This window comes from Andrographis paniculata, unplaced genomic scaffold (genome assembly GCF_009805555.1).
Source record: "Andrographis paniculata isolate CXL003 unplaced genomic scaffold, ASM980555v1 Contig34END, whole genome shotgun sequence".
In the NCBI taxonomy this organism is placed as follows: domain Eukaryota; kingdom Viridiplantae; phylum Streptophyta; class Magnoliopsida; order Lamiales; family Acanthaceae; genus Andrographis; species Andrographis paniculata.
This window is the reverse complement of record NW_026137567.1, coordinates 5,233,269-5,248,751: the sequence shown is the minus strand read 5'-3', so window position 1 is coordinate 5,248,751 and position 15,483 is coordinate 5,233,269. Positions and strand designations below refer to the sequence as shown.

Genomic DNA, 15,483 nt, shown 5'->3' with positions numbered 1-15,483 from the left:
GTGCTTTTTCCAGAGGAAAAGACAAACGGGGTTATGGGCTATCTAAAAAAAGGAACCTAAGCAAGTTGCCAAGAAAGGGATGTTAGTGGGCAATGCTACAATATATATTCTTGGACATGCCCCTTTTAGGAAACCCTCAATTCCTTCCTAGTTATTACTCATCATGTACTTTCCTATTATTCAACTAAGACCATACCAAAAAAAAAAACGAAAAAGAAAAAGAAAAAAGAAAGTTATGTTACAATTCATATTCATAATTCAAAATCTATTGAGGGTTAATGAATATGTATATATATATATATATATATTTCTATATATTGATGATATATGAGTCTCTATTTGTTTATAAACTGATCGATTTTGTGTTTATTTCTTTGGGTTTTTTGTATTGATTAGTTTCTACCACTTTGCGGATTTGGAGAATTTTATTTGATGGCATATCAAGTTCCAACACTTTGATTGATGAGATATTATTTTTAATTCTTTTCTCTTTCACCTTTTTTTTTTTTTATTATTATTTTTTTATTTTTTTCCAATTGATTATTTCTAATGGGACACTCCACAGAAATTCCCTCATCTAGGGTTCCATCTTTCTACATTAGTTTTTTTCTTTGTTTTGGCCCACATCTAGCTAGGGTTCCATGTTTCAAATTTCTCAGGTTTATTGTGTGTCAGATTACAATTATTTCACTAATGAAATAAGGTTTTGATATGGACTACTTATGTTGTTTGTCATCATTCTAAAGTCCCAATCACAAATTAAAATTGTTCATTTGATAGTATATATGGGCTTGGTGTTTTGGTGTTTTTTTTTTTTTTTTCATTATTATTATTATTATTATTATTAGTTTTTGATGTTACATATTTCTTGTATGTGACATTTTATTTCAAATATATATAAGGAACTATAATATTGTGTAATAAAATTGAAAAAAAAAAACAACAGAATTTTGATATAATTTTTTATAAAATTCCAATATTACCTTTTCTAGCTAGTAAGAAATATATGTGAAAATGATTTTAAACAAATTAAGTGAACAAATAATTACGAACCAATATATAAATGCATATTTTAAAAACAATAGAAGCTTTATTGAAAAAATTAAAATTAATACAATATTAAATATATATATATATATATTTAATACTACATTCGTTCGGCTCTAACAGTCTCATTTACTTTTTGCGTGTTGATATTTGAATACTAATTATTATATCAAAATATAGTATATATTATAAAAAATTGCAAAAATACTTCAATTAGTTTCTTATAATACTAATAGAAAGACATCTGTACAAAAAAAAATTATACAAATATAAAAATATTTTTTTATATAAAGTATAATGACGCAAAAGGTAAATGTGACATTTAAACACGACAGAAAAAAGTATAATATTTTATAGGTGTTATTATTACAATATATAAGTATTTTTTTTTATCAATATACATATATATATATATATATATAATCATTCAATTAAAAATTGAACTATATATTTTGCTACAACAAATCTTTCACCACAATTTAAAAAATTTCTAGCTAGTAATGAGTGCTGAATTATTCAGCAAAAGAACATTACTTAATCAATAGTTTGCCGCCAAGGGCGACTCAATTAGCCTTATCTACCCCACATATATTTGTTTGCTCTGAATGTTGAATTTTGATTTGAAATTTGAATAATAAAAATTTTAAATTTAAATAATTGTATAATGTGGTATAAATGAGTATTGATTTAATATTTTTAATGTAAAATTAATTTTTATATAATATAAATAATAAAAAATAAATATTTAATTTAATATTTTTGAAAAAGAATTAACGAATAACCTCTGCACTGTCAGACCGTCTATTGGTGGACAACTATTCTATTTTTGAGACGCATGTAAGTGGTGAAATTACTTTTTGATTTATTAGAGAAGAACCGTAAATAAATTATTGTCAGATTTTATTCTCCACTAAATAATTTTGTGTATATAAATATCCTCCCATTTATTAAAATTATAACAGTGAATATATTTGATTTGCCATTACAGGTCGTAGTATTACATGTCCCACGTATATTATATATTGTTTGATTTTTACACTAAATTAAAATTAATACATTTGAATGGTTTTTTTCTTAAAACAATGATTTTAGCTAATACATTCGAACAAAAAATAATGAACAAATTTGTATAAAATCATGACATTTACTTTCTTGGTTTAACAATAAATGAATCTTGGCATTTACAAGATAAATTAACATTAATAAACACTTTGTAAAAAAAAAAACATAAAGATTACAAAAGAGCAGATGCATTAATTATTACATATGCATCAATCCTGCTGCATCATCGACTTATCCGAACAGCACAAAAATGAATCAAATCAAACTATTCAATTAAAATCGATTTTTATCAAATAATAATCTTCACGACAATTTGGTGGTGTATCCCAGCTCGAACGACGACACCATGGATTTGTATATCTCAAAGACCAGTCTGTTTTCGAACTCAGTCTTGGAATACGCCATGGGAGGACCTTCCCGAGCTTTGGGTATCCTCTTATTGCCGAAGGCGTTCGGGGCACCCAATCGCAGCATCATATTCACGTACGCATTCTTCATCCTCCACCACAGCCTCGCCGGCGACGCCGCCAGCCGGAGCTTCCGGCCCAGCCGGAACCGCCATGAAAACCGTTTGGTGTTTCCGGCGCCGAGCTTTTCGACTCGCAGATTTCTCCTGTTTCGAGATGGGGAAAGACGATTATACCCTCTTCTTCTCCACTGCCTCCTCAGACTTCCTGTGAATGGTGCGATGATTTCCATTGTAATGATTTGATTGGGTTTAAAGATTTGTGGGAAAAGTTTGGGTTTTTATAGGACATGGAATTGTTCTATGATTGATTATGAGGTTCGAGGAAATCACTTGTAAGTATTGTGATGGCCGGTCAATCTTGACTGTTCGTTGGTCAAATTTCTTGCAAGATTATTATATGAAGAAAAGAATAAGACAATTATGATCTTGGGTCTTCTTTTGTTGTTTGTTTCTAGAACGCCCAAATGGACTACGACGACTCCCTTTGACTTAGAAATTATTCAATTGGGGTTTTCGATCTCATTGATTCTTGGGAGGAAACCCTAATAGCCCAATTGGGAATTTATTGGTCCAAGCCCATTTTAGGCAACATTGAAGTGTCCGAATCGTTAGTGTTGCTGCCTGAGTTTCATTTGGATAAGGTCGTGGAAATTCAAGAACATCGATTCAGTCGTGAATTAGATGAAGGAAGATCTGAGATTCATCAATGGAATCCACAAGGAAGAATCGAGTTCCCTGTGGAAATGGAAGGGCATCGATTTCTATCGTAGGAAGCCTGAGAGCAAGCTTTATCCGGTGCCTGAATTCTTCAACGACGGCGGCGGCCGGCGGAGGATAAACGACGTCGTTCTGGGACCCGGAGTCGGGGCGGGGATCGGGTGCGGAGTCGGGCTGGGGCTCGGAGTGGTCGGCGGGGCGGGGCTCGGCGGCTCGGGGTGGAACCATCTGAGTGCAGTGTTTGGGATCGGCTTCGGGTGCGGCGCCGGCGTCGGCGTCGGCTACGGCCAGGGGTTCGGCGGCGGGTTCACCTTAGAATCCCTAAGATCTCATCTATTCCAACCCAAACCCAAATCCAAGAAACGGGTCCGGGTCAAGATCTGATTCTTCTGAGTTCTGAATTAGTAGTAACTGATTTTGGTGTTAGATTCTTGTGATTTGGGTTTCTGGGCCGGGTAGAAATTTTCAAATTAGGGTTTTAGAAGCCCATAAAGCCCAATCCGAATATCATTTCTAGAATGGTTCCTCAATGTTTACGTTGCAAGAAAAAATTAATATAAGATCGTAATTTGCAATTGCCCATTTATTATATTGGATAAAGTACACTAGACAGACAGGTCCACCTTTAGCTGGCAGTCTTTCTGTCAGTTAATTAACCTGTAAACTTTTGTTGATCACCACGGCAATTAACTGTCAAATATTTTTATTACCATTTATAAAATCCAGATGTTGCCACAGACCAATGCGCCAGCTGTGTCTGCCTTTCTAGGTTTACGAGAATTCTTGCCGTCCGAAACTTTCAATTATTCAATACTACTTTATGTTTTATTTAATTTTCGTAATTTGCCTTTTCTATTATATAAAAAGGTATTTTAATTCATTTAATTAGGAGTGTAAAAGTGGGAAAGAAATTATTGAAATTAAGAAGGAATACAATTATAGGGATTTAAAATATTATTAAAATAGTTACGTGGTGCGGGCAAGGCATCATCATCATGTATGCGTAATTACCGCGCCACGCATGACGCTTCCAGCTGTGACTGCAAATATCGTGGAGGTCCTGGAGCATGTGGTCCCGGAGGAAATCTACGGTGGTCCCACGATCTTGTATCATCAGCTATGAAGGATTGTTAAAAACCCTTCCCCCTCTTCTCACTCACCCTCTCCCTCCCTCTCCAACTGCTCGATGGAATCGCCGCCGCCGGCACCCTCCGCCGCTCCTGCTGCCGCAGCGACATCTCCGAGACCACCAATCGCTCCTTCGAAGTTGCGATTGATGTGCAGCTACGGTGGACATATAGTCCCACGCCCACACGACAAGTGCCTCTTCTACGCCAGCGGCGAGACGCGTATTGTGGCCTTGGATCGGCGGACCACCGCATCGTCACTTTCTGCGCTCACCGCGCACCTGTCCCGAGTTCTGTTCCATAACCGTCCTTTTCTCCTAAAGTACCAGCTTCCCAGCGAGGACCTCGATTCGTTAATTTCGGTCGTCACCGACGAGGATCTCTCGATCATGCTCGAGGAGCATGACCGAATCGCGCCTCCCGCGAGGATCAGAATATTCCTCTTCCCCGTCAAGCCTGAGTCCCTCGGTTCTACCCTCGTCGATCCGAAATCAGACACTTGGTTTTCCGATGCTTTGAAGAATACTAGGATTTTGCAAAAAGGACAATCTGCGGATTCTGGATTTTTGATGGGATTGGGGTCAGATTTGGAGGCTCCTGTGGAGTGCAGGAGCAACAGTGGCGGTGGTGGAGGCAAGCTCGGGGCGGAGTCATTAATTTTGGAAACGAGCTCGTCGTTTGGCTCGACTAATTCCTCGTTTTCAATGTCCAATTCACCGGCGATAGGTGTTGCCCATTGCGATGAGAAAGGCTTGAATTTACTTGACAGAAAAGTCAGGGTTCCCTCGTCAGCCTCCCTTGAAAGGTACCCAATCCTTTTCTATTCTCTTCAAGAATTTGGTAATTTTAATTGCAAGTTGTTATTTACTAGAGAGGGTGGGTAGAAATCAAATTCATATGAAATGCTTACCCACACACTAGGTTATTAGAAAATTTCTAATGATGTGACATCATTTCTTCATTTCTGCATATATTCAATGTTCTTTTTATAACATTTACACCTTGACTTTGCATCCTTGAATTGATTTGGCTAATTACAGCTGCAACTTGGTGAACAACATTATGTATGATGATATGCATTCATTGTGTTTGGGCATTATAATATTTATATTCGAGAATGCTGGGTGTTTCTGCAGCAGTTAAAATATTTGTTCAACTAAAGTACTCGATAGTATTCACCCTTGAGTTTACTGGAGAGTGAGCATCAATGGATGCTATGAACAAATTGAGAATTAACTACTTGGACCCTATCTTTGAATTGATTTCCTGATTATACGACTATACATATTCTGGCTGGCAGTATGATTTTGTGTATATGGTTCTTGCAGTGAAAATAGCGTTGGAAGTGCAGCTGCTCCTCCAAAAACTGAAAGTTTCTTGGAGCCACTGATCCAGGTTGATCCGGAAGAATCATCCGAGAATACTGTTTCTGATCCTCTACTTAGTAATTTGACTCAGAAATCAGTTCATGTAGTCGGGTATCCTTTTTCCCAGCCTCTCGACACAGTGAAGCAACAATATGAAACGCAAATAATTCAAGGAGGGATGCATTATGTTCCTCAATATACTGGTTCAGTGCCAGCATCACCTTATTATCCTCTGTACCAACTTCCAATGCCCACGCCACAGCATATTCCTAGTCCCCAAAACCAGCCATATCCAATATATATTGTGCCCATGCAGACCCCTCAGTACCATAATATGTCGATGCAGTGCTCCTTCGATCCCAGTGCTACTAGTTCTTCAGGTCAACAACCTGTGCATCCACAAGCTGCAGCAATCCCTCACTCAATAGCCCACAAAGACATACATGGAACTCAGATACCTGAATCTGTAACACAAGTTTATTGCAATATTCCTACTGCTGTCCAGCCAATCAGTGTGCCTTCTAATCAAGGTGAACTTGCTATGAAGTTACCAGAGCCCCAAATGCCCTCCGAACCAGTTGCAAATTCTTCAGCAATTCCTTCTAGCCATGGCTGTGAGTTCGATGAAGATATTGCATACAACCAAATATACAAAACCCAGCCTTTACCACCAGTATTGCCTTCTCAGTATCAGACAATGACAAAGGGCACAACTGTGGTTTCAGAACCTTCGGTCCACCTGCCAGCAAACCCTCTCTAGCTGTAACTATAATGTTATGGAAAGTGGAGAGCTAATGCTAGGGTGTTCTCTCTTCACTGTCTGAGTCATGGTCTTCATCAAGTTTGTTAAAATTAGGTTGGTCTGGATTTGAAGAAGCTGGATGATGAGTAATCTGGGTTCTTGGTGTTATCAATCTATGGGGGGTTGGTAAAGATTATAAGATTTCTTGACATTTTAATTTGATGTGTAGCTATAAATGCATTGAGTCAGTTATTTTTATTGTGTTAAAAGTTTTGAAAATACTGTGTAGAAAGTCAGCTGGAAGTTTTATACAATTTGTTCATTTGTTTTTTATTTTTATTTTTTGTACCCACTGCCTTCCACTATGTTACCAATTTTGTACTTTGTATGACAATATGAGAATGCTCCAGTTATGAATAATATTTTTATCTAGCAAAAGAGCAATATGATATAAATTGCTCAAAGCTTAGAAGCGTTCCTGTCTGGCAAGTGCTCATAGATTTATTCACTTCATCATACTCTGTGTGTGAGGTTGCTTTGATTCAAAGTTTAGATGCTTTCATTTTGATGAAGTTGATTTACCTTCATTCTCAAGGTTTTGGGTAATGTGATCAATAATCAAATTGAACACTATACTTGAATTTTTAAATTTGTTTGGCTAAAAGCTCTGCTTGTGCTGAAATATAGGATTTCCTCTATAGTTTTTATTTAAGCTAATCCTATCTTGATTTACTATGTGTGATTACATTGCTCTCGGAAGGTGGAATGCAAGATGTAACCACACATTGACCTGCGCATATACTTGAAATGTCAGTGTTAATTCATTTTTACCAGCTGTAGCATTTGTCATTACAGTACAGCTTATCAAGATGTAATTGATTTTTGATAGGAAAGATGTAATTGACTCTTATTTTTCTATGGAAGATGGATGTAGCTTGCTCTCTCAAATATAAGCACTGTAAGTTCCTGTAAACTTATGAACAGAAGTTCTATCTACTGATTGAGCAAGAATTACATTTCAGAATCTTTTGTGCGAAATTTCACATTTCTTATGCAGACTACAAATATCTCTCAGTGCTCTTTCTGCTGAAGAACTTGGCTAAATTTGGCATAGCCTTTCTCCTCCTCCTGACTGTGAAAGATGTCGTTCTTGGTGAGCCGCGGACTAGTGGGGATGCAACTGCTCTAGCCTTTCCTCGTCTTGCCGGTGTCATTTTAACACTCCTATTCATGGCTTTTGTGGGAAGAGCTATGCTGGGCATCTGTTTTTCAGGTTCCATACGTTGCCTCCATTTCCCAAAGTCATCCTCAGCCATTCTTCTCAAACTCATTGATCTTTTGGTTATGTGTTGTTCCTCCATTTGTAGCTCTCTACCTTTTTGTCTTAGGAGCTCAGATTTGATCTGAATTTCCTTCTCGCTTGCCTTTAGAGCTTCAATCCAGGCCTGTGCTGCTGCAATCTTCTTATCTCCTATTTCCCTGGCTCCTGCAGCATGCCCTGTCAGGTACTCATATTCAAACCTGGAAATTGTTATTCTCGAGCTAGGCCGAGAAGATGAAGCTCTGTCTCTCATTGTCTTTTCTGTAAGTGCTTTCAGATTCTCAAGGACAGCTGCTTCTGCTAACTTAGCTGCTTCAAGATCTTGCTGTGCAAGTTGTAATCTTTCCTCAGCCAGGTAGGTTTGTGTTTCCGCATTCTGTACTTCGGCCCTTATGATTGCAATTCTTTCACTGATCAGGGCCTGCTCTTGTTTTGCTGCTTCAGCTTCTGATTTGAGCTGTTCAAGTGTGACTAGGATATTCAACGCCATTGATTTAGCCTTGTCTTCAGCTGCAGAAGTTGCCTCCAGCTTAGCTTTAGCCTGAAAAAGCTTTGATCTGAGGTTCTCAATAATCATTTCTGATTTCTTTTCTTTACTCCTTAATTTAGCTAATTCATCCCCGACTTGCTTGTGTTCATTTCTAACGATATCCATGGAAGACATAAACTGGAAGCTCTCTTCCTTAACCGACTTCAATTCTTTCTTCGCAGCTTCCAGCTTTTCCACCACTGACTGCAGCACTGATGCGGATTCCAGGGTGTCCCCTTCCTGAATATCATCGGACATGGCCTTGTTTCTCCAGGTTTCCATTCTTTCTAATCCTTTATTTTCTTCCTTAACCTGCTTCAATTTGTCCGATAACATGCTGACATCTGATAGGGTTCCAGCTAGATTGTTTTCAAGCTCTGCTGCTTCTTCTATTTCCTCAATCATGTCCTGCTTCTTCTTCCTAGCTTCCTCTGTCTTAGCTGTGTATCTTTGTTTCTCCTGTAGTCTTTGATCTTCAACTTGTTGGTATTCCTTGAGAGCCTCGATTCGAGCCAGCTCAACGAGTACTTGCTTTTCATTGACATCCTCAATGTCCCACTTAACCTTTTCCACAACTGAACTCAAGTAAGATGATGACATGGAGGAGAACTCTCTTTCTTTGTCCGCTCTCCTCTTTTCTTCCAGAACAATAGCCATATCCAATTTCAGCTGCCTTACTTCCTGTTTTATGAATTCCAATTCCCTCATTACTTTGGCACACTCTCTCTCAGAGCTCCATTCCTCCTCTTCACCACTTTGATCCATGCTCGGTTTCTCCAAGCCTCTTGCTCTTAAATTGGATTCTTCCACTCTTGGCATAAACCTTGCTTGATGAATTTGGTCTCCTTGATTCTTGGCATAAACCTTGGTAGAACATCAATGGAAGACTGACTAATTAAGAAAGTAGAAACAATTAAGGGAAGAAATAATCATACCTGGAATTTAGATTGAAGCAGGGTTTCTCTGTAAGTAGCAGCTGCTGCTTTAACAGAACCTGTTTCCCTGCGTGCTGACAGCGTGAGTCGTTCGACCTCGACCATTTCCATGACAGTCAAAGTCCCCTGGGCATGAATTTTGTGGGGTGGTGTTGGTAGGTGGGTAGGTAGGTAGGTATCTTTGGAGGGGGAGATAAAACCAGTAGAGATGGAGGTGGAGGTGTGCTTGGCTGGTATTGTTTGCATCTCCGGGCGTTGGAATTTTCCCAACCCCCAATTGTCTCCACCTGGATTCCAAGTATATGAAATATCTTCTTATGTTTGTTGTCTGCCTGTTTTCTTGTATTCGTGTTACTCTTCCTAGTGGTAAATCCATTTCACCCCTCACCCTAATTTGCACCCTTTCTTCAAAATTCGTAGTAGGTGCTTTGGGAGTGGTTTTGGGTGTATTTAGTTATTATGTTTTCATATTTATTTTTAACATAATAATGTATATTATTACAATAAAATTTTTCAGTTACTTTAAATATATTATATTTAATACATACTGCCATATTTTCATAAACTATATTTTTAAAAAACATAAAACCAGAAAGCTACTGGGCCGAGCCACGTTGGGCTAGGTTAGAGCAGTTTCTTCAAAGTGGGCTATGCTTCAGGCCTGAGTTTTTTTAGTCTGTTTGAAAATTGGGAAATTGGACAGTCTAATATTTTGACCATAGAACTACGTCTGCTGGTACCAACCCAGCAGAGTACTTAGAAATGGTTGCACTCACGCTAAATGGGCCTCGGTTGTCTATCCAAATCTCATAGTTGATCGGACTTAATTGTCATAAAAGATATTATTGTATCAATATTTTCAAATTTTCTCTCATTTTTAGAGCATGCCAAAACTTAAGAACACGTATGGGATAGTTTTTAATAAATGCACAAATTTTATTTATTTATTTATTTATTATGTGAAAATCGCAGCCGCTACTTGTCGAGTCCGTTCTGGGTAAACCCTTTATACTTTGCAAATTAAATTCGGCAAGAAAAATCACACTTGACAAACTATGTGTGATATGTGGAGCTGACGGCGTCAGAGATTTAAATTATGACCTCATGGTTACACAATTTTTATTTTATTAATATATGTGGGGTAGTCAAAATTAAAATTTTCAAATAATTTATATAACAATAAATAAATTAATTAATAGGGCTATTATTTGAATTTTTTTGCTTTTTTCTTTTATAAAGTCTTTTTATTATATTTTTTTTATATAAATATATAGTTAATTTTATTATTAAACGACGCTATAAGTAAATTACTTAAGAGTACTATATATTTAACATCTAGTATATCTTAAATCATGATTTCAAGAGTTATATTTGTATTATGTGGACCACCATTGTATTCTTTCAATGAGTTATATTTTTATTATATACACATATATTTATGTATACATAATGTGCTGTGGACATGTGTTGTCAGTAGCCATAAAATTAGTCTTCTTTCACTTTTTTTTTTTTTTTTTTTTTTTTGTCAATTGTCGTAAAAAAATTATTATTACTCCCTCCGTTCCACATATAGTCACTTTCATTTTTTTAAAAATGATTACACACTTTAATCTTATTTTAAACTTTTTAATTTTATTTTTTTAAACTTTTAATTAAATTAATTAGTTATCTTAATCTTGATTTATAATTATTTATATTATCGGATAATTATTTTCACTAATACATTCTTAATTATCTGCTAATTACACTCCTCCTAAAATACTGTGTCTCTACCGTATAGCAGATACGATACGTGGGATGGAGAGAGTATTCTTTTTCTGTTAATAAAATGTACATTATTTTTTTGTACTTTTTATCATTAAAGACAAAACCATTATTATTATATATTTTTATTACCAATGAAATAGTATACTGTCCTCTTCCTGTATATCTATATCTATATATAGCTATTAGATCATCTCCAAATGCAGTGGGTTGTACAAAAAATGGGAGAGGGTTCCAATCCAACCCCAAATTTCCCCCATTTTTGCAGATATGCACAATGTTACTCCAAAAATGGAGTGGAGTTTTTGTGGTGTTTTTTATATTTTTGGTATTTTTTAAGTTTATGGTGTAATGTTAATTTTTTAGTAGATGATATATAATTTTATATTTTAAAAAGTTGTATGTAGTTTTATATTATTTTTGAAAAATAATGTATAATTTTATTTTTTAAAAGTGATATAATTTTAGATTTTGGAAAGTAATATATAATTTTATTTTTAAAATGTTAATTTTTATATATGTAATTTTTAAATAATTTATAAATTATATATGTATGGATCTAATGTAAAAATAAATTAAAGTTGGGGTGTAATTTATAAATATGAAAAGTTATATAAAATAATATAAAAGAGGAATATATAGGGAATATACTTTTTAGAGTAAAAATTGAAGTTTATGATTAAAGTAAAATTACCGTAGATCAACTGCATTTTTTATTGTAACAACTGCAAAAATAGAGTGGATGGTTGGAGATGACCTTAAGTAGTGGCCAACTTGAGATTGAACAATACAGGGTTTTTTATTTTTTTTTTCTCTAAACAATGGTTTCTACTATTTAGATTTTGTATTTAAAAAAAAATATATATTTTTTTTTTCTCATAAAATATTATATTATATATTATTTTAATATCAAATTCGAACCTAATTAATTTTTCCAAAACTCGTTAAAAGAAACGTACCCTACAAAGTCTTAAAGAATGGATATAAATAAACGTGAACAAATTAATTTTATTAAAAGGAAACGAAAATAAGTACTGCCGATCCTGGTCGTTGGATGAAATGAGGAAAGGCGTGGATTTATTCAGGAGTCGAAGTCCATGGTTCTCCTTTCAAGAATTGCTCCCTCCCTATCCGTTTCTAGTCTCCATGCATGTTGAAGGCGCACACTGTGTCACCCCTAGTCTAACTAAGTAAAGAAATTCAACCATAAAAAATTTAAAATTAATTAAACAAATTGGGTTTTCCACATTAAATTCACAATTAATTACTACAATAAACTTAAAATAGAAATATATATATATATATATGTATGTATAACGCCATTAAATATGCTTCCATTTTTCCATGGTAGCTTAGCTAAGTAGCCGTACAATATTATTTTCCAATTAAAAATTAATTAAGAACCAAAGTACCTTAATTAATTAGTCAGCTATCTTATCCTATAAATACAGATAAATTACACCCAATTCATTCAATCAATACAAGGAACAATATCTTCTCAATTAATTACATTTATTATTATCATCGTCATCATCATAATCCATGGCGAAGATCGGGTTGATCGTGTTCATGGTCGCCATGATGGCAGTGGCGTTGGTGGTGGAGGGTGGCTGTGACGTCGAAAGTCTAAGTCCTTGCTGGGCGGCGTTGGGGGGAGCAACGCCGTCGGCGCTATGCTGCCGGAGGTTGAGGGACGAGAAGGATTGTCTAACATGTGACAACCTCAAAAAGTACCAAAAATACATCACCCGAAACCAGGCTGAGCGTATAGCCCGGGCCTGTAATGTCCCGATCCCCGAATGCTGACTTTCTTGATTCCATCGTCGTCGTTGCCATGGATAAGGAGTACTTATCCATGAACCCTAAAAAAATGAATAAGAATAAGAATGAGAATAATAATATATATAAGGCAATGCAAGCTTTATGTATTGTGGGAAATGAAATTATATAATGTTGTGTTTAAGTTGCTATAATGTACTGAAAATAAAATTGTTGTGTTCGTGGATATATATATATATATATAGAGAGAGAGAGAGAGATATAGATATGTGGCGTCAGTTTGGGTGTGTAAAACATGTGTTATGTGAATTATATATTATGTTGAAATCATCATATATTGTGTTACATAGAATTATTTAATATGTTATATTATACTCCCTCTGTCCCATATATATATATATATTCATTTATTTTTTGCACAAAGTTTTAAAAATATTAGTATTATATTGAGATAAAGTAGAAATAAAGGTAAAAAGATTAAATTACCCCTATTACTATTGTATGATATAAAGGTAATGACATTTGTGTAATATATTGTAAATTGGAAGGGTATTTGTAATGTTAGATAGATAGTACAATTACTAAAAAAAAATAGATATTTTGTTATGGGACGGACCAAAATAAAAAATTGGATAGATTGTTAAGAGACGGATGGATGGAGTATATTCTATTAATATTTGTTATGGCAGTTACATATTGTGATGTATTGTATAATTTGTTTATTGTGCTGAAAACATAATATATTGTACTATATATAATTACATAATCTGCTATCAAAATCTGTGGTATATATTATATCAATATGTCTTTTTTTTTTTTTATAAACATGCGTTGATTGGATTGATTTGACCCATTCAAGTAACCAAAGCGTAAAAAAAAAATAAAAATACATAGAAGTATATCATGGATTGTTAGTTTATGTATATTATTTGGTGTTGATTTGGTACGCTTATTTGACCAAATTAGCGAAAATCAACAAACATAATACGAAGGAATTAGCAAATATCACAAGCCGGATAGCATATATTGTGTTATGCCTTGTAACATGAGCTAAAATTTAGCAATCATAACCATTGTCATATATTACATTATAATTGAAACAATAAGTTTGAACTTTTCAAACTTTACACCATAATCAGACCATCAAGTCTCTTGTTTGATTGTAAAATTTAAAATTATTTTAAAAAATAAAAAATAAATTGAAATAATTGTTTGATATATCGTATACATAAATATTTTTATATATTGATGCAATGTTTTGATTATAAAATTAATTTTTAATTTAATATAAATATTTCATATGTCGTTGATGTGGCAATGACATATCAATCGCATCACCACCACATCAGAAATTAGATATTATTTTAATGAAAAAAATTTACTTTCGAAATTATTTTTAGTCCATTTAAAGTTCTTAAAAAACTATGATAGATGTAGAGGTACAATGCATATAGATTATAGAACCCAAATTGCATTCGCCTTTCTAGATCAATTTTCTTTGTTTCGGGCTTTTTGATTTAATTTTTAAAATATTTATATAAAAAACTAATCCGGAATAATGTTGCCGGAGAAATTTTGAATTCCGGCAACTTTCCCGGCCATTATGGGTTCAAAAGATACTTCTTTACTTTAGCATCTAACTTCAACTAATTAAACCATAAAAAAAATAATAATAATAATTAAACCAAAACAGATAAAAAGAACAAAACTAAAAACAGAATTTGAATTTGAATTCAAAAATTCAGTTGTGCAGATGACATTATAGAAGTGGTCGCCGGAGGAATTTTCCGGTACTTCTCCGCCAAGCGTCTCAGGGAGGGACAAACAGCAATTCAGCAGCAAAAGAGAAAGAGAAAGAAGAAGAAAAAAAAAAAATTAAAATGAAGGAGAATGGGCTGAAGAAGAGTGGCATGTTGTTTTAATATTAGCTTAAATTTTGTTTCGATTTTTTAAAACAATTAATTTCAATAATTATATATGAATAATAAAATAATAATATTAATTAAAAATGGATTAAACAACTTTTGATTTTAATAATAATTAAAAAATATTATTATATAATATAACTTCATAATTTTAAAATCTATAATACCAACTTAAAAACTTTCAATACTAATAATAATTAAATTTCAAAATTTTTGAGATTCATAGTACATACTAAATATAAATTTCAAAATTTCAAGACTTATTCAAATATCAGAAATAGTATATTTAAAAATAAAATAAAATTAGATTTTCGAGAATTATATTAGTATAACTTTAGAATAAATTCAAAAACTATTTATTCTTTTAAATATTAAAAGTTATATTTAAGTGAATTTTTAAAATTTTTTAGACTAATAACATTGCGTCAAGACACATTCAGAATTTCTGATTAAAATTATTATATTTAATAAATATTTAAAATATCCGAAACATTAACACTAGCCACAAAATAAACTCAAATTTTTTGTAAACTCTAATTCTTTGAAAAATCAAGCCGTGCTAGGCCAACACGATTTGCACAAACCCATACATCGTTCGGTTTTTCGATTGTGTCGGACTGACCCGGCCCGAATATATTTCAAGCTTAATTTTGAGATTTAAATTTTTATTTCTTACACAAGGTTGAATTTTATGATTGT

The 15,483-nt window shown here is 33.9% G+C and overlaps 4 protein-coding genes across 4 annotated transcripts; 2 read left to right on the top strand and 2 right to left on the bottom strand.

Annotated features, from left to right (window-relative positions):
* Window positions 1-2,412: 2,412 nt before the first annotated feature.
* LOC127248521 (uncharacterized) lies at window positions 2,413-2,808 on the bottom strand. Its single transcript, XM_051270884.1, has one exon. The coding sequence runs from the start codon at window positions 2,806-2,808 to the stop codon at window positions 2,413-2,415; it is 396 nt and encodes a 131-aa protein (XP_051126841.1).
* Window positions 2,809-4,432: 1,624 nt separating this feature from the next.
* LOC127248553 (uncharacterized) lies at window positions 4,433-7,014 on the top strand. The gene is made up of 2 exons (XM_051270940.1): window positions 4,433-5,227; window positions 5,751-7,014. Exons 1-2 carry the CDS (start codon window positions 4,482-4,484, stop codon window positions 6,547-6,549), a joined length of 1,545 nt encoding a protein of 514 aa, XP_051126897.1. The 5' UTR covers window positions 4,433-4,481; the 3' UTR covers window positions 6,550-7,014.
* A 178-nt stretch (window positions 7,015-7,192) lies between these two features.
* On the bottom strand, window positions 7,193-9,562 carry LOC127248551 (protein PLASTID MOVEMENT IMPAIRED 2-like). Its single transcript, XM_051270939.1, has 2 exons — window positions 9,317-9,562; window positions 7,193-9,245 (listed from the first exon to the last, which is right to left on the bottom strand). Exons 1-2 carry the CDS (start codon window positions 9,560-9,562, stop codon window positions 7,590-7,592), a joined length of 1,902 nt encoding a protein of 633 aa, XP_051126896.1. The 3' UTR covers window positions 7,193-7,589.
* Window positions 9,563-12,452: 2,890 nt separating this feature from the next.
* Window positions 12,453-13,588, top strand: LOC127248808 (non-specific lipid-transfer protein 2-like). Its single transcript, XM_051271344.1, has one exon. The coding sequence runs from the start codon at window positions 12,623-12,625 to the stop codon at window positions 12,884-12,886; it is 264 nt and encodes an 87-aa protein (XP_051127301.1). The 5' UTR covers window positions 12,453-12,622; the 3' UTR covers window positions 12,887-13,588.
* The last annotated feature ends 1,895 nt before the right edge of the window (window positions 13,589-15,483 follow it).

What these genes read in the sequence shown, in the direction of transcription:
- LOC127248521 (XM_051270884.1), bottom strand. Translation starts at nt 2,808, where the DNA reads ATGGAAATCATCGCACCATTCACAGGAAGTCTGAGGAGGCAGTGGAGA.
- LOC127248553 (XM_051270940.1), top strand. Translation starts at nt 4,482, where the DNA reads ATGGAATCGCCGCCGCCGGCACCCTCCGCCGCTCCTGCTGCCGCAGCG. An exon ending in TCGTCAGCCTCCCTTGAAAG is followed by an intron (nt 5,228 to 5,750) that starts GTACCCAATCCT and finishes TGGTTCTTGCAG; the next exon opens with TGAAAATAGCGTTGGAAGTG.
- LOC127248551 (XM_051270939.1), bottom strand. Translation starts at nt 9,562, where the DNA reads ATGCAAACAATACCAGCCAAGCACACCTCCACCTCCATCTCTACTGGT. An exon ending in TGCTTCAATCTAAATTCCAG is followed by an intron (nt 9,246 to 9,316) that starts GTATGATTATTT and finishes TGTTCTACCAAG; the next exon opens with GTTTATGCCAAGAATCAAGG.
- LOC127248808 (XM_051271344.1), top strand. Translation starts at nt 12,623, where the DNA reads ATGGCGAAGATCGGGTTGATCGTGTTCATGGTCGCCATGATGGCAGTG.